Below are 24,548 nucleotides of genomic sequence, written 5' to 3'. Positions count from 1 at the left end.
GGTAAAAGAGTAGCCCAGAGTTGGCGGTGGGTGATGATGACTAGCTGCCTTCCCTCTAGTCTTACACTGCTAAATTAGGGACGGCTATTGCAGATAGCCTCGTGTAGCTTTGCGCGAAATTCAAAACAAACAAACAAAGTTTCGTTCATAAGAACAATATTGTGAAGTCCTTCGTACAGGACGATTAATCATAGCGATACTATGGGAGATTCATGTTTCGTTCAGGAGAACCATACCATAAAGTCCTGCGTACAGGAAGATTATTCCTTGCGCTACTTTTGGATATTCATGTTTCGTTCATCAGAAAAATATCTTAAGGTTCTGTTTTGAGAATGGTTAATGAGAATCTGATTAACGGATAATCATTGCATGGTGATCAATATACGGATGGCAAGCATTTGTTATTGTACTCTTCGTGCTTATTACAATTGTTTTTGAAGTTTTTATATGTATGTATGCTTATTAACACTGTTGTAATTGTATTTCTACATTTATCAACGTATAAATGAAATTTTACATCCGCCGGAAGTCATTTACTGGGTAAAACTCGACAGCCTTCTATCTGAGATTATTAATAATACATGAACTGCTCTAGTGTTAATTCGGTATCTATTTCCAGCGACAGAACATCGCGTAAGTCTGTTTTAAAAACCACGCTGCTCTGCATTACCAGACAGAACATAACACAAACCATAATATTACCTGAAATATTTTGAATCGTGTTTCAGGTTTTTGCATAGGACCGTTATTGAGGCAAGGTACAAACTTTAACACGTCTTGTAGTTATCCCACTTAAATAGTCACTTGACGAAAGACGGTAAAATCAGAAGCTCGATTGAGGAGATTAGAACCATAGGAAGAAAGGAAGTTTCTTCTGTTTATATTCTGCCCCCTTCTTTATCCTAAATGATCTCGAAGCTTACAAAGTGCACGACTTTTCAAGGCTCCTAACATGCTCATCTACTAACACGAGAAAGTAGGGGTTCCTGGTTAACAGGCACTACAAAACAGTTTATTTAACAACAACAAAGAAAATAAAAACCTTTTCTGCCGGTCATTGAGCACTCGGTGCTTAGGGTGTTATTAGTTAGACGCTCAGGCTGTACGGAAAAGTAAAACCACCAGGTGGAGCGTATTATAATTTGTAAGGCAGCGTTAGAGTTCTAAGCGTAAAGACCAGTATGGCGTGCAAATCAAACTTGCCCTGATCGTTTTTTTTTTAGCTTATCCGTGAGTGGCGTATGCTTAGTATTACTGAATGTTTTATCTGACGTGAACCACCCGAATTACTTGTTATTGAGAGTAATCTGTCATTAAAAATAGAGCGTTTATGTCGCTTTTCATTGGTCACGTATTAAAAAACAAAACAACTTTTAACAACAACCAGCGTACCTTTGTCAATTACAGTACTGAAATATAAGAAAGTAAACGCAAAAACAACTTTAAAAATAACGAATCGTGTTACCGGACACATTTGCTTTCAACTGGATCACACCTGATCTTTACACATAACATTTTTTTCTTCAAATATTTCAAGGATTGTTTGTATATTCATTTGCTGTCAAGCACGAAACTACACAATGAGCTATCTTTGCTTTGCTCACCACTGCAATCGAAATCCGGTTTTTATAGCGTCATAAGCCCAAAGAATCACTGCTGTGTCACGGGGAGAGGGGGGCTATTTTTAGGTCTATTTATCTCTATATATTGCGATTATAAACTTATTATATAATTTAACTACATCGACAAGGGAAAGACAGATATTAGAAACTACTGAGGTTTTAACTTGTTTCATCCATGCAGCTTAACTTAACCTCTTTGGATCATTGAGTTTTCCCGGATTAATCATATTCTTCTATTTATAAGTAATAATAAACACTATTTGGTACTGATAATTATAGCAGAATAACTGTTAGAAATTTGTTAATTTTTCAACAGTACTTAATGCAATATAGGAAATTCCTGCCGGATAAAAATTTGTTTAATATATTTTTATCGCGCCAATACAATTTGAAAGTGAAGTGAATGAGCACGTGACTTTATAAGATGAAGAACGAGCACACGTGATGTGAAGTTTTATTGTTCAAACCTGTATACTACAGACTAGATAATTTTGGAACAACTAGAATAGAATTAAAAAAATAATAAACTGGGAAGATAGTCTCATTTGAGATTTATTAAACCATTCTTTCTCTATAAAGTAAATCCTTAAATTAGGGTAATTGAACGACTCTCTTGAAAATATAAGAAAACTAACATATAGCCCCCTGCAAAAGAAAGAATAAATTTAGTGGGAATTGGGACCATTGTTATATTACAGTGATTGATCACGTCTTAGAAGAAAAGTATTGAGTTAATGGTAGTTCTTTAGCCTCGGGTCCAAGAGTATAAAGTAGAATCACCACCGTTAACTCATTTGCTTCCATTTGTAAATAGGTTGTCTTTTTTTCACTTGAAGTCATAGTCAATTTAATATGAACAGGATGTGTTAAGCAAAAAGGAGTGATTTTAATGTATAGCTTCAGGAAACTGAAGAACTGCCTTCTAAAACTGGTATTTTGTAGCAATTGCTGTCAATAGAAGGACAAAGTGGTTTTTATATATATACTATATTTATACATCAAATACAGCGTGTTTCATTCTCGTGAAGGAGTTGTGTCACGTGAAAATCCTCGACACAACCATTTCTATGTGGTTTTTTTATTACGTTGTCATTATACGTCTTTAATGTAGATATATAGTGTCTCTATTTAAATGAAAAATTATCAGAAGCCCCGGGATTGAATTAGAAACGATTTGTAAAAAGTTCTTAACTCATCTTAATTTAAATCACAAATTCGTTACTTAATACTATCACCCTTTTGGTTTAGTTTTTTTCTCTCTCTACGTCACTGTTAATAATTTTATAGACGCTATCTTCATGAAGTATCTAAGCCTACTTTTTTATATAAATGGTATTCGTGAATGAATTTTGTGGATATATCATCGTATACGTAGGTAAGCACATGTTTGTGTTTTAGAACAGATAAAAGTTATAAGAACACTAGTAAGAGTAGGTAGGAGAGAAATCTCACCAGATAGTTTGTTTGTAGTTAAGAACAAAGCTACACAATTGACTATCTGTGATCTGCCCACCACGGTCATCGAAACTCGGTTTATAGTTTTGCAAGTTTGCAAACATACCAGTGTGCCACTGGGGGCATCTTACCAGAACAAAGCTTCTTACAAGAAATGAAACAGAAAACTTTTAATGCAGTCAGCATTGGATTTGATTGTTCTCGTTGGCTTACACAATTATATGATTAGCCCCAATTTTTATGGGGGTGATGATAAGAAAAAAAATCAATTTTACATTATTTGGAAATGGTAATCTTAAACAAAATTGTACGAAAAGTTGTTTTTCTTTATCTAATACGAACAAGGTTATTATATATTGTAAATATTAGAACGTAGGTAATTAAGTAGAGAGAGAACATAACACATTTTCCATAATTTTAATGGTGTTAATTAAAAAACAACAACAACAACAACAGAGATTTAAGAGGGCTATATTAGGCGAACTATTGTTTTTACCAACGAGAAACATCAATGCATTTTTATGTTCAAAAAACAATAATGTTAAATATAAGGAAAACGAACAAGATATGTTTTATTACTGAGCGTTTTAAATGTAGAAAAGTCAACGAGCATAATATTAATAAGCGCATCAACCAACAAGTTTAATTCTTTCATCAAATCTTTACAAGGAATTTTAGTGGAAAGAAATGTAAATTCGAAAGTGTGAACTGACGCAGATTGTGTGAAATTTAAAGTTTCTTGGTCACGCAAAAATAAAATGATTATTATCTAATACCCGGAAATCGAAAAGTCTGTGATAATCATCTCTGTTTAGCAGAATTTATAGCTGACTTATATTAATTTTTTACCAAAGCATTATTAAATTTAATTGCAACTGAATTTTTCGTGTAACATGCTATTAATATTAATAATATAAATTCACTAATTTATTTTTGAAAGTAGCAGGTTTAAAAGTGAATTTTTAATAAGTAATAGGAATACGTAAAACTTTATCAGTCAGCTTATTGGTGACATGACAAATATCAGCACAGTTTAACTGACTGATTACAATTTTAGCAAAATATTACAAACAAAACACAGTTGCGTTCTGTATTATCTACTCGTAGTATACTTTTTCTTGAATGATTTTAATTTTCTTTTTGTGTTGTCAAAAAAGACATCCCTAGAATAATTATTTACTTTGCTTTTCGTCAATAAATATAAAATATTTCCATTGTAGGAAAAGCTATAGGTTAATAATCACATCTGATACAGAAAATTACTTATTCAACTGTTATTTTTTTTAAATCACTAGTTTGTGGAAGAAAAATATGTGAATAGTTTTATCCAGTTTGAGAAAAACGCGCAACCAGTTTTTCGAATTACTACTTGCAAAAACAACAACAACCAACGAATTTCATTTTATTGAATGTATATATATATATTTGTAAGAATTTCATTTTGAGAAATGGATTTTATGATTTGTTTTATGGAATAAATTCAGTAACTGACAGACAGCGTTTTTGTTCTAGGGGGATTCACTTTGTAGTATTTCGTGTGAAATAGCACTATCACAACGTTTCTCTATTGTAAAAAGTACATTATTTGTAAAACCAACATTATTCATTTAGTTATGATAGTCTTGGATAAATTAGGTAATCAAACAGTCTACAGCTGAGTCATATGTACACTTTTAAGCCTTTGGAAAATCTCTACATCTCTCTATATATATGTATTTATATATCAGCATTATTGCTTTGTATTATGGAAACAAGTACTTACATGCTATGAGTTGTGTTATTGGATAAAATGAAGACTTTCTGGGCAAATGTATACTGCCTGGCCCGAAAATTAGGAACCCTATGCTAACAGTTGGTTAAATCACGTCATGTTTTTATTACAGCTAGAATCCATTGTGACATAGACTCCACTCATTTCTGTAGTTCGATTTTCGTCCATTTGCATGCACGCTTTCCATAATTCTCCTAGTGTACGTAGACAACAGTTTCCCGTCGCCAATTTCAAACAGTCTTATCGTACAAAAATCCATAGGTACTACATTCGGCGATATGACGGGTATGTCTTTCTATGGAGTCACATGAATACCAGGTTAATTCTTCAGCTGCTCCAGGTTTGCGAATGTTGAATGGGAGATATGGCAAAAAGCCTGATCTTTCTGAACCCATACCCTTTTGAACTAATTTCCAGACAGAGATCCTTTTTGATTACGCTGCATAGTGTTGCCTGGTACATGAACTTTCTGTTCATGGATTTTCACCTGTTACAAGACGACGCACCTTTCTTACCACAGCTAGGACACGACACATTGCAGGTTTCTTTCTGGATGTTTCTGATCCCCCATGTTGATCCATATTTATATATTTTCCAAAGTTATTATGTACAGGGGAAATCCCCGTCTTTCAAATTCTAAATCTCTCAGCTGAACAAATCTTTATGGTCTGATTGGATGCATAATTTTCATTAGAAAGGACTGTTATATACCTTTGACAAAGCGATCAGCTTTCTATAGCATAAAACTACTTACGAAACGTCAAACAATTTTAAAATGTAGCTCTAATACATACCATTCCACCACGACTTTATATCGGCTGTGGTTTTCACGTGAGTTTCAAAATAATTTTAATATAAAACACTCAAACCTGTAGAAACAAAACAGAGAGCTCCAAAGTTTCATGAGGCTGTCGCCAAACTTTAATTCTCCAATTTGTACAGAAGAATGTGTATTGAGAATAATAACAAACAACAACTCTCTTAAACTGGTACAAAGACAGTCAGGATTGGACTGTTAACAGCTGGAAATGTGTAATCTAGTCATATTGATCTCAATACACATTCTTCTGTACAAATTGGAGAATTAAAGTTTGGCGACAGCCTCATGAAACTTTGTTAACAGCTGGAAATGTGTAATCTAGTCATATTGATCTCAATACACATTCTTCTGTTAACAGCTGGAAATGTGTAATCTAGTCATATTGATCTCAATACACATTCTTCTGTTAACAGCTGGAAATGTGTAATCTAGTCATATTGAGCGCAAAGCTAAATAAAGGGTTATCTGTGCTCTGCCCACCACGGGTATCGAAACCCGGTTTCTAGCGGTATAAGTCCGCAGACATATCGCTGTGGCACTAGCTTTTAAGAGCGCCTCTCTTTGGTTTTTCGAACGGGACAACGCTTATAAAAATCTACTTCTTGCAGTTCCCTGTGCAATATTATTATTGAAATGGATTGGTTCTAAATATTATGATTTTATTTGTTAGTCACTTACGTTAAAGTCACTTTTTGATTTTATTTCTTTGTAGAGGCTTCAATTAATCGGGCTCCAATGATAATGTCTCTTTCGAAGTCACACACATGCATAATGTTCGCCATCTTAATGAATAACGAGGCACAAGAAATATTGTAACGTTATGGTGCAATAGGCAAATGAGGCATATTCTCTAGGTCGTGTGTGATTTAGTGGTTAGTGTGTCCAGATTGTGATTCCGAGGATTCAGGGTTGGCGATCTATTGCCACATATACGAACCTCGCACTTTGGGGCTGTGCGTCTGCTACAAGACTGATAGCCAAACCCCATTAATCTTGTCACGCTATGGTGCAATAGTCAAATAACACATGTTTAGTTGACTGTTTACTGTTTGGAAGAGCCCCAAAACAAATAAATAACGGGGTTTCTAATTTTTCGGCAAGAAAAAAAGAAAGGTCAGTGACCACGTCAAATTAATTACATGTTTGAAATCAAGCCAGTTATGAATATACTACGTTTACTGACATATTATAGATAGAAGGGTAATTAAAGTTTTTTAGAAGTGTATTTTCTTATCAAAATCTTAGTTTTGTTATGATTCAGTTAGTAGGAACTTTTAATATCATCTAATCTAGATCAGAATCTGACTTACTGTTGTCCAGCGAATAAGAATGAAGATTGGTCCTAAGTCAGAGCTTGTTTCAAATATTCAGTCTGCAAGTTTATGTAATCCTAAACACAAGCTCCTCATCTTAACTTTCTTAATTGTGTTTCTTCATTTCTCTTGATTGACATGCCATAAAGACTACTTTAATCAGCTATTAGCACATTTTTGCCCCGAATTAAGAGGGATGGGAAGATTACAGGTCAAAGGCCAATGCTGGTAAAGAATGCCAGTTAGAAATCAGTTTATCTGCTTCCTTAAAAAAATTGAGAACTTGAAGTAAATCAAAGTATCTCCTCATTTCCATGCCTTCTATAAACCAACAAAAAACTTCAGGACAAGATAATGTTTTTAAAAGTTCATGCCATGTGATACTTATAAATGTTTTTTCTGGTTTCATAAATCAAGATAAAACTCTCTTGAACAACGCTTATCAAGTGTAAGAAAATCAACTTCTTCAAAGTTTTTATCTATCTCCAATAGTCACAGAAATTAAATTTTTAATTCCAATAGACGTTAAAGTTTAATTTTTTAATTCCAATAGACGTGAAAGTTTAATTTTTAATTCCAATAGACGTGAAAGTTTAATTTTTAATTCCAATAGACGTTAAAGTTTAATTTTTTAATTCCAATAGACGTAAAAGTTTAATTTTTAATTCTAATAGTCGTAGAAGTTTAATTTTTAATTCCAATTGTCGCAGAAGTTTAATTTCATCAATTTCAATAGTTGAGTCCCCCGGTAGAACAACGGTAAATTTACGGACTTACAACGCTAAAATCCGGGATTCGATTCCCCCGCGGTGGACACAACAGATAGCCCAATGTTGCTTTGCTCTAAAACAAATAAACCAATAGTCGAAGAGGATTAATTTTAAATCCAATAGTTACTGAGGTTTAATTCTAATTTTAATAGTCGCAAAGGTTTAATTTTAATTCCAATGCTTGTAAAAGTTTAATTTTAATTCCAATAGTCCTAAAGGTTTAATTTTTATTCCTGTAATTGCAGAAGTATATTCTTAACTTTAATTGGTCGCAAAGGTATAAATCCAACACTCGTACAAGTTTATATTTCATGTTTATTGTCTCATTGTAAAAACAAAAGTAATAAAAAATATATATAAGTATATAAGTTCAATATAGCGTGTTTCCCAAACCTCGTACTTAAGAAGCTTAAAGCTATAGGCTTTGATATAACTTCGCCACTTTCAGTTTATACTTCTGACAGTTTTGTGATTTGTAGTTTTATAATTCTAGTTATCCCACTGGTGTACTTATAACTCTGGGACGTGTGTGCAATCGCTTTGCTTTCCAAGCACGAAGTGTCAATGTAATTATGAGGGTGGAGGTGTAATTTAGCCACATTTACTTATAAGGGTTTGGTGTCCTACTGAACGTCTTACCTGAACAGCTCTGCCGTGTTTTTAATTCATCATATGGAAATCAGTCTGTTCGTATTAGTGGAATAGGACAAATTTCTTAAAGGCTGTATATAGTTTTAGAATGTTTTTAATTCGTTATATGGAAAACAGTCTGTTCGTGTTAGTAGAATAGGAGCAACGTTTTCAAGGTTGTTTACAGTTTAGAATGCAATATTAAGAATGATTTCTTACGTTAGGCTACTACTTACTACTTGCGTTTCTAATATCGAGAGTTTGTCTTAGAATTTTTTTATAAAGCAACACAGGAACTATCTGCTTTCTATTGGTAGTTAAAACTATGCATTCTTTCTGGTCTGTTTTTCTCCGTACTACGTGCGATTGTTTATGGGGTTCTAAAATTCCATAGGTTTCTTGTGGACGATAATCTATAGTGTTAGAATTACCCAAACTCCTCACTGTTGTGTTTACTAGTCGTACAGAACATTTCTTTACGTACTATAAAATTTCTAGGATGTTTGTTTGTTTCGTATATTCGCGCAAAGCTGACAAGAGCCGTCTGCGCTAGCCGTCCCTAAATTTGAACTGATAAACTAAAGGGAAAGTCGCTGGTCAACAGCACCCACCGCCAAATATTGGTCTACTTTAACTGAATAGTTGGATTTAACATGCAATCACATAGCGCACTCACGCAACAACGGGACGCATTTACTTTTCTATGTACTCAAACAATGGATTAAGATCTTCTATTAGCCTTTACCTTTTTATGTAGTCAAACAATGGATTAAGATCTTCTATTAGCATTTACTTTTTTATGTACTCAAACAATGGATTAAGATCTTCTATTAGCCTTTACTTTTTAAGTAGTCAAACAATGGATTAAGATCTTCTGTTAGCCTTTACTTTTTAAGTAGTCAAACAATGGATTAGGATCTTTTATTAGCGTGATTCTAATCTGCATGCTCCTGTCAATCAACATCTTGGGGGCTTGACATGGTCAAGTTGTTAGCATGCTCGGACTGTGAATCCGAGGATTCATGTTTCCCTAATAGAAGATCTTAATCCATTGTTTGACTACTTAAAAAAGTAAAGGCTGATAGAAGATCTTAATCCATTGTTTGACTACTTAAAAAAAGTAAAGGCTAATAGAAGATCTTAATCCATTGTTTGACTACTTAAAAAAGTAAAGGCTATTAGAAGATCTTAATCCATTGTTTGACTACATAAAAAGTTAAAGGCTAATAGAAGATCTTAATCCATTGTTTGACTACATAAAAAGGTAAAGGCTAATAGAAGATCTTAATCCATTGTTTGACTACTTAAAAAGGTAAAGGCTAATAAAGATCTTAATCCATTGTTTGACTACATAAAAAGGTAAATGCTAATAGAAGAGCAACTATGAACTTCAATGGCTTCTGGTGTGCTTATGAACAAACATAATCACATGCATTGATGGCGTTACATTATATTTAATGCGACGCCCTCTATTTGTAAATAGAAACTCTATAATTTTGATACCCAGGACCTTAGATATTTTGAGCAAGGAGTACACTTTTATAAAAATATCAGCATTAATTTGAAACATCTGTTTTTTATAAGAAATTAGTCTACAGGATTTCACTCACTGCTTATTTCAAATAATAAATTATCAGAAACTTCAGTCAGACACGGTTCATTGAGCTAATTATCATCCCCCAAGGGGCACGCTTAGAACGCTAGAAACCGGGTTTTGATACCCGTGGTGGGCAGAACACAGATAGCCCATTGTGTAGCTTTGTGTTTAACTTCGAACAAACAAAGCCAATTATCATAAATAAGGTGTTTCTTAGTGTCAAGACTTATTTTCGAACAATAGTTTACTTGTAACATATAAAACCGGGATACCTTCATGATATCATCCACACAAATAAAAGTACTTTAAGCACTACAAACTATATAAGTGAGAGAGTGAAATTAAAATACATTTCAAGATTTTGTCTCGCTCATAAAGCATTGGAACGAAGAAGAACGATATCATAAAGATTAGATTTATGTTCAGAAGTTTTAATTGTAGTTGTAGTATGCGAGTTCTAGACTACTGTCAACGTTCTAAAGTAGCACTAATTTTCTTTACTTGTTTAAAGTTATTTCCAAAAGCAGTGTTAGTTATGTATATATATATATAATTTATTTATCATTTTATTTTGAGATTTATGAATACTATTTTGCATTTTAAAATTAGTATATGGACTTAGGACTAATAATCTTTCTAAGTTGTCCGAAACCCGTGAGATATTGGGATTACAGCCCAAATTGTTGATGATACCGACGGTACACAACTGATGAATCACTGCATTCTACTCACTATAGATCTGTTTTATGACATTACATACTGTCAGTCAGGCCGATATGTAAAAGCATCTATACTATTTACTAAGTTGCCCCAAAGTGGCTCAACGGTGAGTCAGCAGGTTTGCGACAGGAAAAATTGGGTTTTGATACCTGTGGTGGGCAGAGCACAGGTAGCCCATTCTGTAGCTTTTTGCTAAACAACAACGATATTTCCTCAATTAATTTTTAGTTCTGATCTTTTGTAATGAGCTTGATCAACGTTACTAATGTTTGGAATTATCAAGTTTTTGTAATATAATGTTCTTAAACTGGTAAAAAAAAAAAAATTGTTGTTAAGTTACATATGCACGGTGACAGCTTAACCTTTTGAAAAGTTTGAATCACGGTTTAATCAAGCTCTTTGAAAACCAACTTCCAATGGTGGTGGGTAGGAACATTCACCCGATTCAGGCGTCAACGTACAAGTATGTTCTTCATGACTACAGCCACGCCAACCTCGGAATTTAAAGTACCTCATCAATGTTCGTGACTAGAAAGACAAGAGATTCGTCACATTTTTTCAGTGATTAGATTAGTAAAAGTTACAATCAAATGATGACAATAACAATAACGAATTCTATCGGGAGTTTAGTCACCATTTCTCGAATCTTTGCATCTATCACTAACCATGTGTCTTTTTTTTTCTTTTCTGACAGTCGATTGGATATTTTGTTTTTATTTTAAGCTGAACTTGGGCTTATACGCTAATAGCACTTATTAGTAACGTTGGGCATAGACACGCATATCTTAATAAAGACAATTCCTTTAAAAAGATTTCACATAAGATACCATAAAATATTTGATTGGGACTCTTGAATTAACGACTTAAAGAGAGTGATCGTGACGAGAAAGTGCAACTGTAAGTCTATATTTCTTCTTGTGCTAATTATATATTGTCATTTACACACAAATCGCATAGCTTTGTGTGTGTAATTGTTCGTATAAGTGATGGAATGTGAATGTACGATTTATTGTTTGTTTGTAATTAAGCACAAAGCTACACAATGGGCTATCCGTGCTCTGCCTACCACGGGTATCGAAACCTGGATTCTAGCGTTGTAATTCCGCAGAAATACCTCTGTGCTAACTGGGGGGCATGTACGATTTATAGCTTCTTTCATATATATATATATATAATTATCTGTATACTAGCTGAGAAGTGAACGATTAATTAATGTAATAAAAATAACAGAACACAAAACCAAAAGGTAGGGACGGGGAAGACAAGGTAGTTTTCTCGATATTGAAGGGTTAATAAGAAATTACATTACTATTAAACAGATGTTTCACATCGGCGCTGAAAAAAAAAAAGAAAAAAAAAGAAGCAAATATTTATTAAACACGCATGCGTGAATATCCAGCTGCATCAAAAGAGTTCATTTACCTGAGTCCTCTGTGCACAAATTAGTGCTAGATAGCTCGATATTGAATATTTAAACATTATCAGACGTTTTAGCGCCTGATTATTCCTTAGTGCATATTTAGATGTGGAAAAAATTATTACTAGGAAAAAAAAAGCCCTATTTAGTTTTAATTCGTAAGTTAGTTGAACAAGAACGTACGTTTCAGTTAGAAATATATTGTTTGGCTGTGTGGATAAAAAGTTACTCTAGCTGGAATGTTCGGTTTATTTCCCCAAAAGGTGGACCGAAGGCCGCCTGGAAGAGTCACCTGTTTTAAGCACTCGCACCACTATACTATAGTGTGTTGTCTGTCAGCCAGTCAGTAGACACTAAAATGACGTCACATAAGGAACGCTTAATGTTGCAATTTGTACTGTCGTGACATCATTAAAACGTGCGCGTGCCATGAATCAGGAGAAGAATTATGCACTCTGTATGCTACAACACATGAAAAGCAAGAAATAGAAATATTTGTTACTCTTAATTTTGGTTTCATTTACTCTTGAAACAGAACACTTTCGGGGACCTTACGGAAGTACATCTAATATATAAATATGTAAAAGGAACGTCTAAATATATTTAGTAAGAGTAGCCGTTTTTAAAAGATTATGAGATGCACATATACAACTTATATCCTAGCGATCCAACTATGGTCTTATAATAACATTCGAAAGCAACTAGACTACCAACATTACTAAATTCATATGCTGCGAAAAATAGGCTTATTAGTTGATAGCTAACTGTTTTGTATCTTAAACAAGCAAACAGGAGATTCGTGAAAGCTCATATAGTGTAAAAAACATTTTCAACATTCTTTTTGTTGGAATATATTTATATTTTAACAAATGATTGTCTTGCCAAAACGTATAGTCCGAATATGTGTGGAGCATCGTTTCTGTGGTGTATTAACAAAAATTTGGAGATGGTTGTTAATAATATTTAAGTTGTCGTCGACGGAACAAAGTCACGTTTCAACTCCTGTTGCTTAAATCCTCTTTTAAAGTATCAGTAGTTGGAAAAATTTAATTGTTTTAGGTTTAAGTTGGTGATATGAGAATTTCTCTTGTGAGAAAATCTAGCAGGAAATTTCAGGTATTCAAAAATTTTCGAAGGATGCAGTAATAGCCGGATTTCAATGTTCTTGATCTTTTAAAGTATCAGTAGTTGGAAAAATTTAATTGTTTTAGGTTTAAGTTGGTGATGTGAGAATTTCTCTTGTGAGAAAATCTAGCAGGAAATTTCAGGTATTCAAAAATTTTCGAAGGATGCAGTAATAGCCGGATTTCAATGTTCTTGATCTTCCGAAACTCCTTGTGGACAGTAGTAGCAGGTGGTCTGAGTTGTATGATGTATTAGTATATAATTCTAAGCCATGAGTGAAAGCAATGGAGAATATGATATAATATGTGAACCACACTACACCTACTATATCCAGTGCCGATGCGGCCTTTCGCCAAATACTACGCCGGCTGGGTTACGACAGACGTGACATAGTAGTAATAGTTTAGGCGCCATATATATATCATTAGTTTTCATAAACAGCAACTGCTAGGTGTGAATCAGATTAATCAAGTGAATTGTAATTATATTTATTTATTATTAACCATTTTTTTGTGTGTTTGAGACATTTTTTGACGATATTAGGAGGAGGAGATTCCTTTGATTTGGTGTCTTAACCCCCTGATATTTAACCTTGTTTTAAGGATATTACCAGCAGAAAGTTTGAGATGCTGGAGGTTCTGTTTTAGATATTGAGTACCTACTCGAAGCTGTTATGAGGTCTGACGAGCTTAGTACTTTAGTTCTTACTTCTAGAATCTGTTCGAGGGTTAACACGCTTGTGATTTTAATTACTATTATTTAGAACCTATATATCTATGGACACTAACAACAGAAGATTTGACGTGCTTTTTACTACAGTTTCATAGTCATACAATATCTCGAATAAATATTTCTAATGTCATACTTTAGCAACTCTTTTTAAAAAAGTAAAGTTTCACATTTTATGTGTGTTAATTAATCAGTCTTAATCGGAAATAAAATATCTTAGATTGAAGCTACACTATTATCAGTGGTACGTTTTCACTGTTTTACGTTTTAGTACTGTTTCGACCAAATTAATGAAGAACAATTTATCTAAAATTAATGACGCATGTTTTGGAAAATTTCAATGAGCATGTAATAAATTAAATGCCTACGCTCTATATATAATAGATTTATACAACTTCACACCAGGAGGTGTTACTCATAGTATTCTGCGCATGCTTAAACACATGATGATGACGTTAGTTACTCATGTACGTAAAAGAAATGCCACTTGGTAGTAGTAGTTTCAAAACACATTCTTTAAAATTAAATGTGTTATTGTGGTATAGTCCAATTGTTTCCATGACAATGACACACCTATTCCTTACCATCCCTAATATATTTGGTTGTAAGACCTTTAATGTGAACTAGACCCCTAATCAACAGAACTCCCATGTTTATCATTACGTTTTGGATGATATAATAATAGTATAAACCATGTCATTGGCTCTGCTTCAAATTAACTTTACATACAATCAATGTGTATGTTGTTTTGCTTCGTGTGTAGATCGACGTCATTCTCAGCTGCCAGAAATAAAACAAAACAACATCAAAAACTACCGTGCAGTACATTCTGGTAAAACTTTTTTTGAGAGTTAGAAAATGGAAAGGGAGATGTTTAATGCATTCACTAACTCTCTTGTCAGTCCCACCTGTGCTGTTCTCGAAGCAGTGTATAACAAGAACCTTAGACCAGTATTCATGTTCTGTATTATACTGAACAACGAACGACACACAGACAGAAACACCTAAACACACTTATGTATGGGTTTTTCTTTGTTTGTTATTAAACACAAAGCGACAAAATGGGTTGTGCCGTGCCATCCGCGGGTACAGAAACCTGAATTTTAGCGTTATAAGTCCTCAGGTCCCCCGCTGGGACGGCGGTAAGTCTCCGGATTTACAAAGCTAAAATAAGGGGTTCGATTCCCCTCGGTGGGCAGAGCAGATAGCTCGACGTGGCTTTGCTATAAGAAAAATACACTGTAAGTCCTCAGACTTATCGCTGATTCATCGGAGGGCATATACGTTTTTTACAGCGTTTTTTGTTATTCATTTCTCATTGGTTACAGTAGTGATACATAAATCTCTTTGTAAAGGTTGGTTATGAAGAAAATCCCCATTGTAAAGGTTGGCTATAACGGAAATCCTCATTGTAAAGATTGGCTATAACAGAAATCCTCATTTGTAAAGATTGGTTATGAAGAAAATCCTCATTGTAAAGATTGGTTATAGCGGAAATTCTCATTTGTAAATATTGGTTATGAAGAAAATTCTCATTGTAAAGGTTGGTTATGAAGAAAACCCTCATTGTAAAGATTAGTTATGTAGAAAACGGTCATTATAAAGGTTCGTTATGAAGGAAATTCGATGTTTAAAATGATTAAGTCCTAGGGTAACAAAATTTCATCTGAGGTACATGGCGAATTAGAAGTTTTATTCAGTAGAGTTTGAACTTGGTACAGGATGTTTTAAAACCATGTTTTATTGCACACCTAAGTCACTTTTCTCGAAACCTTTTTCATAAAATCAAGATTGATTATTTGAAACCAATACGTGTCAGTGTGTAGGATATTGCGATGGTGAATGAACGCAATCCAGAACAGATAATGCTTGCAGTAGCTTCATTTAGGAATGGACTTCACATGCTGATTAGGATTGGCGGAAATAATACTGGACACCTGTTGTGATAGTTTTAGAAATGCCTTGTATCATAGCCAAACTTTTCTTAATATAGCTTATAATTCTTAATGTGTCTCTGGTGCTTAGGGCAAAGAAGCTTTACGATATAGTAATTTTAAATATTTTCTGTGTTTGTTTATTTCTAAGCACAGAGCTACACAATAGGCTATCTGCGCTCTGTCCATCGTAGGTATCGAAATACGAATTTTAGCATTCTAGCCCACAGGCTTACCACTGAGCCACCAGAAGGGCGAAGGGTTTTTCTTTATATCCATCCTGCACACACACACACGTGTATAATTGTATATATATATTTGACACTTCTGAAGATTAAAAGGTGGATTAAGTGCTAAAAATAAAACGCTTAGTCTTCTATGAATCTATGTTTTGTTTGTTTGTTATTAAGCGCAATGGCACGCAATGGGTAATCTGTAGCGATATAAGTCTTCAGACTTACCGCTGAACCACTGGAGGGCAAGAACTCATGAGTGAAAGCAAAATAAAATATACTATGATATGTCAACCACACTACATCGGTCATATCCATAGCCGACGAGGCCTTTCGTTAATACCAGGGCTCATCGATTTACTGAATCCTCCTACTCATTTTTATAATTTCTGTAAAATTTGATGTTTGCGAATTCTTTCCCACATCATTACCCTGAAAGTTCTTGTGTTACTTATGATTAGTTAATAATTGAAGGTCGATTCAAAACATAAAACACTAGAATTTGCAGCTTCATTTTCATCCACCAATCATCCTTTTAGTAAAACATCTGCCGTTCTCACTTACCTAGAACGTGCACGATACAGTGTTAATAGTTGTGGGTTTGCTACCCGCACGCGCGTGTTTCTTTTATGAATATTCATGTGTCCTTCGGTGCATTGTGTTATTGACAGTCACATCTGTGTTACCAAAGGTGAAAAGAATCTGACAGTTGGTTAAAATTATTTATGTCAAATCTTCAAACAATGGTCGATTGAGTTTATGTTGACGTCATATGACTGTGTTTCGAGGTTTGTGTCAAGACTTCGTAGCAGCTATTCAAAAAGGGGTCTTAGACAAAATAAGATATTAGATTTGACAAAATAAACCACACTCAGATAAGAAATGAAATTAATTCATAACCAGAGGCGACTCAAGGTGAATTCGAAGAGCTCAAAGAACCCATCACAAAATGTTAGGGCACAAAAATTGTAAACATTTATAAAGAATACTAACAAGGAAAGAGAAAAGGGGATATTTATCGTGAAAGTTTGTGTGCAGAGCTTAAATTGATATCACACCGAATACCATAAAATTCAACTCCACATAAAGTCTTATTTTATGTATGTGATAAACAAAGCAAATACATTTTTCCAAATACGTTTATTGCTCTAAGAATTTTATGAACTTTGCCCGTTAATGTGGTAAGTGGCGAAAATATTGTTCGAATCCCAGTCCCACCAAACATGATCAGCCGTGAGACATTATAATGTGATGGTCAATCCCATTATTCGTTTTGCTGCTTCTAAGGCCTGTTTAAACTGAACAGTATTTTTTCTCTCTATAAAATCATTGTAATAACATTGAAAATGTTACCAAGTTTAGTTTACTACTTTTATTTATTAGTAAAAATTTTGCGTGGCTGTTTAATTAAACTTTTCTAGCTAAAATTTTTAAGAGATGAATGACTATTAAAAACTGAAACCTGCATGTTGCTGGCTTGGAATGACCTGGTCGTTAGGGGCACTCGACTGGCAAGCTGAGAGTCGCGTGTTTGAATCACATACCCGAACCTACTTGCCCTTTCAGCCGTGGGGGCGTTGATAAAGAATAAATAGCCAAGGGTTTGCGGTGGACGGTGTTGACTAGCTGCCTTCCCTCAAGTCTATCACTGCCAAATTAGGGATGGTTAGTGCAGATAGCCCTGGAGTAGTTTTGTACGAAATTAAAAAAAAACAACAAAAAACAAGACTACGTCTTAATACAAATTGCTTAAAAAACGGATAACTTTTAATAACATAATACGTTGATAATACGTCATAATAACACCATATGTTTCTGAAAGCTTATAGAGCTAGAATTCCGAGTTCGATCCCAGTGGCGGATACGGCGTACATAGCAAGCCCATTGTGCAGCTCTGTGCTGAAAGAAACAACACAGAAAATTTATAAATTGATAGTTCTGGTAAAGCTTTCCGGATGACGGCCTCTGCATTAAGCTTTGCTCCTCATCGCATTAAGTTCGGCTACAGGCTCTTCCAGAACTAAGCACTCCAATAAATGATGTGTTGTATTCTTTAAAAAAAAATGATAAAACCTAGAGAAGCAAGCAAAAGTCGCCTGGTGAAGAGAACGAACACTTAAAACACAATAGTATTACATCTAATTCGCTCATTACTGCAGCAACAAAGAAGCGAAACAATAATTTCATTAACAGCGAAACGCTTAAAGTACTCTGTTTAATCGTTTTTCTCCTCCACTTCTTGCCCATGTTTCTCCGTTCCATTAGGGAAACCGTCGTCTGGTAATGCTCGTGTCATGCTTTCTTTTATTTTTAGCTGACGTTGGTAGAGATATTGAGGTTGTGAACCTCCATTGTTAGGGAATGTAATAAGTTCCATTTGGTAATGAAACTTCGTGAAGATTGATGCTCCTTGTAGAGACAGGTTTCTGCACCGTAGGCTTGCTGGTGTACACGCTAATCAAACCGAACTAGAGAGAGAGAGAGAGAGAGCGTGTGTATACTGGTGATGTAACTCGGCTATGCCATTTCCATAAAGAGGAAAATTACTTTGATACCCATAGGAACATTTCTCTTTCACACAATGAACATGCCCGTGAATGTAGTGATATTAAAGCATAGTACAGTGTTGCAGAATGTTTCAGAATTTTTATTTATATAGTCTTTTGTTTTCAAACACATGTTGTTGTCTGATAACCGTCAGGTATCACAAATATATATATGTATCTAAAGCTTATGAATATTCCAGTAAAAAAATATTAATGTGTTTCTGTTTTGTTTTTTCTCTTCCTCCCAGTATCACGTCATGAGCCCTCCGACTGCACATTCTTAGCTAAAAGAAAACTGGGTTTCGATACCCACTGTGGGCAGAGCACGGATACCCCAATGTGTAGCTTTGTGCTTTACACATATCTAAATTTAACCAATAAATGTTGGAATATGTTTCCCATGGTCAGCGAGTTTAACTGCTATAAAGTTTGGTTTCCCGGTGGGTCACGATAAGTTTACGGACTTACAACGCAAAAATCCGGGGTTCGATTCTTCACGGTGGATGCAGCAAATAGCCCAATGTGACTTTGCACCAAAACAATCTCTAAATGTTGATTAGTTTTTTTTTTTTATGTAAAACGACTATGGTATTTGAGTTTTCGGAAATACAATTATATAGCTTTTTAAAATTTGATTTATTTTATTTCTACATGTTATGTATAACGATATTTTTTGTTCACTATTTTTCATCATTGTTACCTTCCTTTTATCAAATTATTTACAGTGAATAATAGTAGGAAATAAGATGAGTTCTCGTCTGAATTGTTATAGTAAATAGAATGTGCATATCTAGGACCTATAGTCTCAATTCTCTGGGTCGGGCGAGATCTAGTGGTTAGTGTGCCCAGATTGTGATTCCGAGGATTCAGGGTTGGGGTATAAATGAACCCCGCACTTTGGGACCGTGCGTCTGCTACAAGAGTGACGGTTAAGTTCCACTAGTCAGTCAGATGAGAGTAGCCCAAGAGTTGGCGGTGGGCGCTTTTGAATAACTGTATCTTCCTTTTAGTCTACGAATTTGTTATTCATTTAATGTAATATTTTCTTTATCTTCATAAATATTAGTTTTCGTTGTACTAACTATGCTGTCCTTCCATCCGAATCCATAGTTAGTAACATGAGTTGTAGAAATGTTTCTGAACCGTTTATAGGCTTTTATTGGTCATAGACGTTGTTATGGAGGATTATATAAAGTTTAGTGTATTTGGTGTCTCGCTATTCTAGGGACAGCGAATGAGCGACAGTGCATGAAGCAAAAACTTGTTTTTTTTTAGTATTTTATATTTTATATACTATTATTTCCTTAATGTTAGTAACAGTATTGGTTAAAATGTTTATATTTTCAATTTTTGCATTGTTAGGGAAATATATGGATTTAGAACTAATCAGAATATTATAAGCTGACCTAGCCACGTGATATTTATTACTGGAGTTATGGCCAAAAACATCGATGGCAGAAAAGGTACACAACTGATGAATCAATGCATTCCAGTCATTACACGATCGTGTTTTGTAGCACTACATATGTCTAGTTAGAACGGTATATTTAATTAGCTATATAATTACTGGGTTAATTTTTTCAGTCGTAATCCGTGTAGGTGGCTTGCTTTGATCTGCAGTTAATAATAATATCGATACAAAATTAGAGATGGATATGTGCAGATAATACCTGAAGTCCACTAATCTTTTCTCCATATATTTTGTTAAAATCTGCCAAGTAATTTTGTTTGTTTATTTTTGAATTTCATACAAGGCTACCAGAAGGCTGTATGTGCTATCCGTCCTTAATACTTAGGTGATAGACTAGAGAGAAGACGGCTAGTCAATACCACCCACTAGCGATTCTTGAGCTACTTTTTACTAACGAAAAGTGGGATTAACCGTCACATTATAATGCCCCAATAGCTGAAAGGGCGAGCATATTCCGTGATGGGATTCGAATCCATGACCTTCAGATTGTGAGTCGAATGCCCTAACCACCAGGCCAATGACCAAGAAAGTTGTACACATAATGATAGTCTTGGTATGAAATGCTATTACTTGACGTTGTTAGTGTTTTTCACGTTTTTTTTGCTGTTCACGAATACGAGACAACTTGGAGAAAATACTAAAATATGCCCATTATTATATTTACATAACGCAAGGGCAACTACGAACATATACAAGAAGGTGTCTTAAGTTACATCAAATATTTGTTTCATGACGGCTGTCTTTGTGTTGCTTTTGTTTATACACTCTTTCAAACTCGTTCATTGTGAAAGAATACTTGAGGCTGTTTAGCTTTCCAGCAAAATTCTAACACTCGGCATTTCTTAACCTCATGTCCATGTAAATTGTGTAAAACACAATAGCTTGCATTGAATAACAAAACACATATCAAGAACAGCTGAGACCTGTGGCTTTTAGAAATATTAGTTCTCATCAGCCCAACAATGTGAACTGTGCTTTATATGTTTTCATGCAGGCGCGGAAATAAGCTTTTCTTTCAAAACGTTGTTACTTTCTTTGATCTTTAACATTTATTGTTTTATAACGTATTATAAGTTATGTTATAGCCATTCACTGCTTATTTGTTATCTCAAGTCTGTTTACTGCTATTGTAATTAGATTCTTAATGTATTTGAGGCGGCAGTATAGAAGCATGTATTATTTCTTATAAACAAATTGCCTTCATACACACAAATGCATTGAATTAAGCTTAACGACATGAAAAATGTGTGCTTTTACCGCATGGTTAAAATTTGATATTTTTGTTTTAACGAGCGATTTGAATTCTAAATGAAAAATGATAACGATTACATAAATAAATTTTGAACACATATTCTTATCAAAAACATAGTTCCTAATGCTGTTGCAAACGAGTTAATCTCCAAAAAATGCGAAAAAAAAATCGCCTGGAGACAGCTTGTAGCGTTATCATGCGTTTTTCTAGACAAATTGGAAAATATGTCGCGTGCAAGAAACTATGCCCGAGACAAGGCGGGAACGAACAGGCGGGAAAGGCGTGTCTTGACCACTGACATATTATTCATTGTTCCATCCTGTCAAGTGAAATTGTTTCATCGTACCGATCGATAAATACTGGGGTCAGAAAAGAGACAGAGCCCGTGTTTGGGAGTTTTCTGACAGATTACAATTAAGACCAGACAGGTGGCAAACAACAGTCTCTCCGGGTTTGCGTGCAGACGAAATTAAAGTTCGTTTTTAACAGTACTTTTTTATGTGAAGAAAAAAGTAATTGGCTCTTTCTCGTGAATGTGATGGAAATATTTTCGAACCTTTTCATGTGTCCTAGCCGTAGCTGTTCGAGTGAAACAGTTATTATCCAGTCAAATTTAAGAAAACTCAATACTTAACACTGCAGTTCTGTGAATTTTGAAACGGAAATAATTAAATTTGTAAGCCTCTAATTTAATATTCGTCTTATAAAAATCTCTCTAGAGATGATGTGGGCGAAATATAATAGCATTCCAAAGCACGAGATATTTAATACTATCTGTTTCTACTAGGTTTGCTTCTAATAATGATTAATTAAAACCAAATAACATTTTGTAGATTAATTGAAAAATCCTTCTCTTCTAAAATCATTGGCGAACCAATATGTTAGACTTACAAAATGTTTCTGAAGAACTAATTCCTACTTAATTCGTAATTGATAAATACATATTTGGCGTTGCTGTTAATAAGGTTTGTTTGTTTGTAATTAAGCACGAAGCTACACAATGGGGCTATCTGTGCTCTGCCCACCACGGGTATAGAAACGCCCACCACGGGTATAGAAACCCGGATTCTAGCGTTGTAAGTCCGCAGGCATACCGCTGTGCCACTGGGGGGGGGGGCTGTTAATAAGGACTTTGAAGTAAAAATAAACAAGAGTTTATGATAATATCAACCATAATGTAATTACTAGATCAGTTAAGTGTAACAAATTACATGACTCCCTCTGTTGATGAACTCGGAAATGTAATAGACATAACCCATTTCCTTGTTTATAATGAAAAAGGTATCTCAGAGGACCATAAAAAAATAAAAGCACCAAAAACGACCGAGTAGCTCGAGCATTTTCGAAGACTTGGCCCTCTTTTTTTTTTCAAGAGCTGAAGAAGAGCCTTCATTATTCTGTTTCGTAGGTAGAACAGTACATGCCTTCATAGTGTAGCTATATTCGTCTTTTTTTTTATATTTGTTTCCTTAACAGCGTTTATTAGGATTATTCTACATTGTTAACTTAGAATATGGATTTATGACTAACCTAGATGACCTAAGCTGGCTGAACTTTGTGTGGATATTATTTGGATTACGACCGAAAATATCGATAACAACAAAGGTACCCAACTGATGAAACAGTGCCTTATAATCATCTTGATTTTTGTGTTATGGTCAATCTAGAAGGGTCTTGGAGCATGCCCCCTAGAAAATTAATATAATTTACAGTTGCTATATAAGTCAAATATGTAAAAGTAGGATTGCTACAGCACCCCCTGGTTCCGACGCCTCTGCAGGACGCAATATATTATATTATTGTGTTCGTTTTGATTTTGAATTTCGTGCAAAGCTACTCCAGGGCCATTTGTGCTAGCCGTCTTTAATTTTGAAGTGATAAACTAGAGAAATGGAAACTAGTCAATATCACTCACCCCTTAACTTTTATCAACGAATAGTGGGATTCATCGTGACATTATAACGCCCCCGCGGCTGAAATAACGAGCATGTTCGGGAGGGGATTCGAACTCTCGACCCCCCAGATTGCGAATTGAGAACTATAACTAAAATATATATTAATAACGTCACTGATGTAGGAAGGAGTCGCAAGGTGGGAGTGCTTGGCTAGACATGCAGATTTTACAATGACAGTTTGAAAGTTATATGGAACTGCTTTCAGCAGCCCATCGGCTTGGAAATAAACATTATTGCTCACAGCCTAAACTTTCAATTTTAGTCTAATTTTCATCTTTAGAAGCATTATTGACACGATTCTAGTTTAATACACAATATTCAAGAAGTTTATTGTTTAAATTAATTGCTGCGGGTACGCGCAAGATCATATATAATAAATTTTACAAGAGTCATATTTTTTTTATGTTTTTTCAAGATTGTTGCTTTCCGCCTCATCGCTTGAGTATTATATAGAATTGAGCTTCAGTGTAGGCACGTGTGAGCTCTGTACTACACACAGTTCCTAAAAGTTTATAAGACTACTGTAGCTGTCGTAAGCAAGATAAATGGCATTTCAGACAACGGTAAAGCCTCGTAGGTGAGGAAACTTCATGGCAATCAGAAGATATAGCCCTGAATCCCATGAGAATTTCCTGCTGAAAAATCAATACGTTAAGCACCAATTACTGATTACAGGCATCAGCTCCAAATTATGACAAATAGCGCAGCAAGTCCCATAACTGCCGTTAAGATCGCCGACTGTGACTGCGGGTGGGACAAAGGTGCATTACACTAAGTGATTTCTTCCGTTGCCATGACGACAGAAGTGCTGGAAGACACGGCTAGTGTGGATGTCTTGGCTAGAAGTCACATTATATACTAGTCTGCAGATCGTTTCAAACACCGTCATATATACATTAAATCATTTTATCGTTACTGCGGCAGGATATGCACACAAATTGTTATTGCTTTTGTGTTTTTGTTTCCTTTCTTTATTTGGATCACTTTATGCTGATGAGAACATTTGTTGAAAAAATAAAATGATCTTGCATTATAATTTGTGCAACAAAGCATCCTTAAGGTAATGTGAAAATGAGTACGGCCGAACATTCATATGTAACGAACATAATCTGTGTGTAATATATATATATATATATATCAAATCCGTCAAGTTAACTCAAAGTCAAACGTTTTCTGGAATGTAAGAGT

General features: G+C 34.6%; 1 protein-coding gene across 1 annotated transcript in view; it reads left to right on the top strand.

The window, feature by feature from the left end:
* The window catches only part of LOC106460219 (homeobox protein Meis2-like), a gene marked incomplete at its 5' end in the record, with an annotated part of 78,594 nt that overhangs the window by 48,478 nt on the left and 5,568 nt on the right, over nt 1-24,548 (top strand). Inside the window, 2 exons of the mRNA XM_013919903.2 lie at nt 8,776-8,782; nt 10,078-10,111. Of these exons, the coding sequence (XP_013775357.1) occupies nt 8,776-8,782; nt 10,078-10,111 (41 nt within the window). The remainder of the gene's footprint in view (nt 1-8,775; nt 8,783-10,077; nt 10,112-24,548) is intronic.

Source organism: Limulus polyphemus, unplaced genomic scaffold (assembly GCF_000517525.1).
Source record: "Limulus polyphemus unplaced genomic scaffold, Limulus_polyphemus-2.1.2 Scaffold730, whole genome shotgun sequence".
In the NCBI taxonomy this organism is placed as follows: Eukaryota; Metazoa; Arthropoda; class Merostomata; order Xiphosura; family Limulidae; genus Limulus; species Limulus polyphemus.
This window is presented reverse-complemented; position numbering and strand designations above follow the sequence as displayed.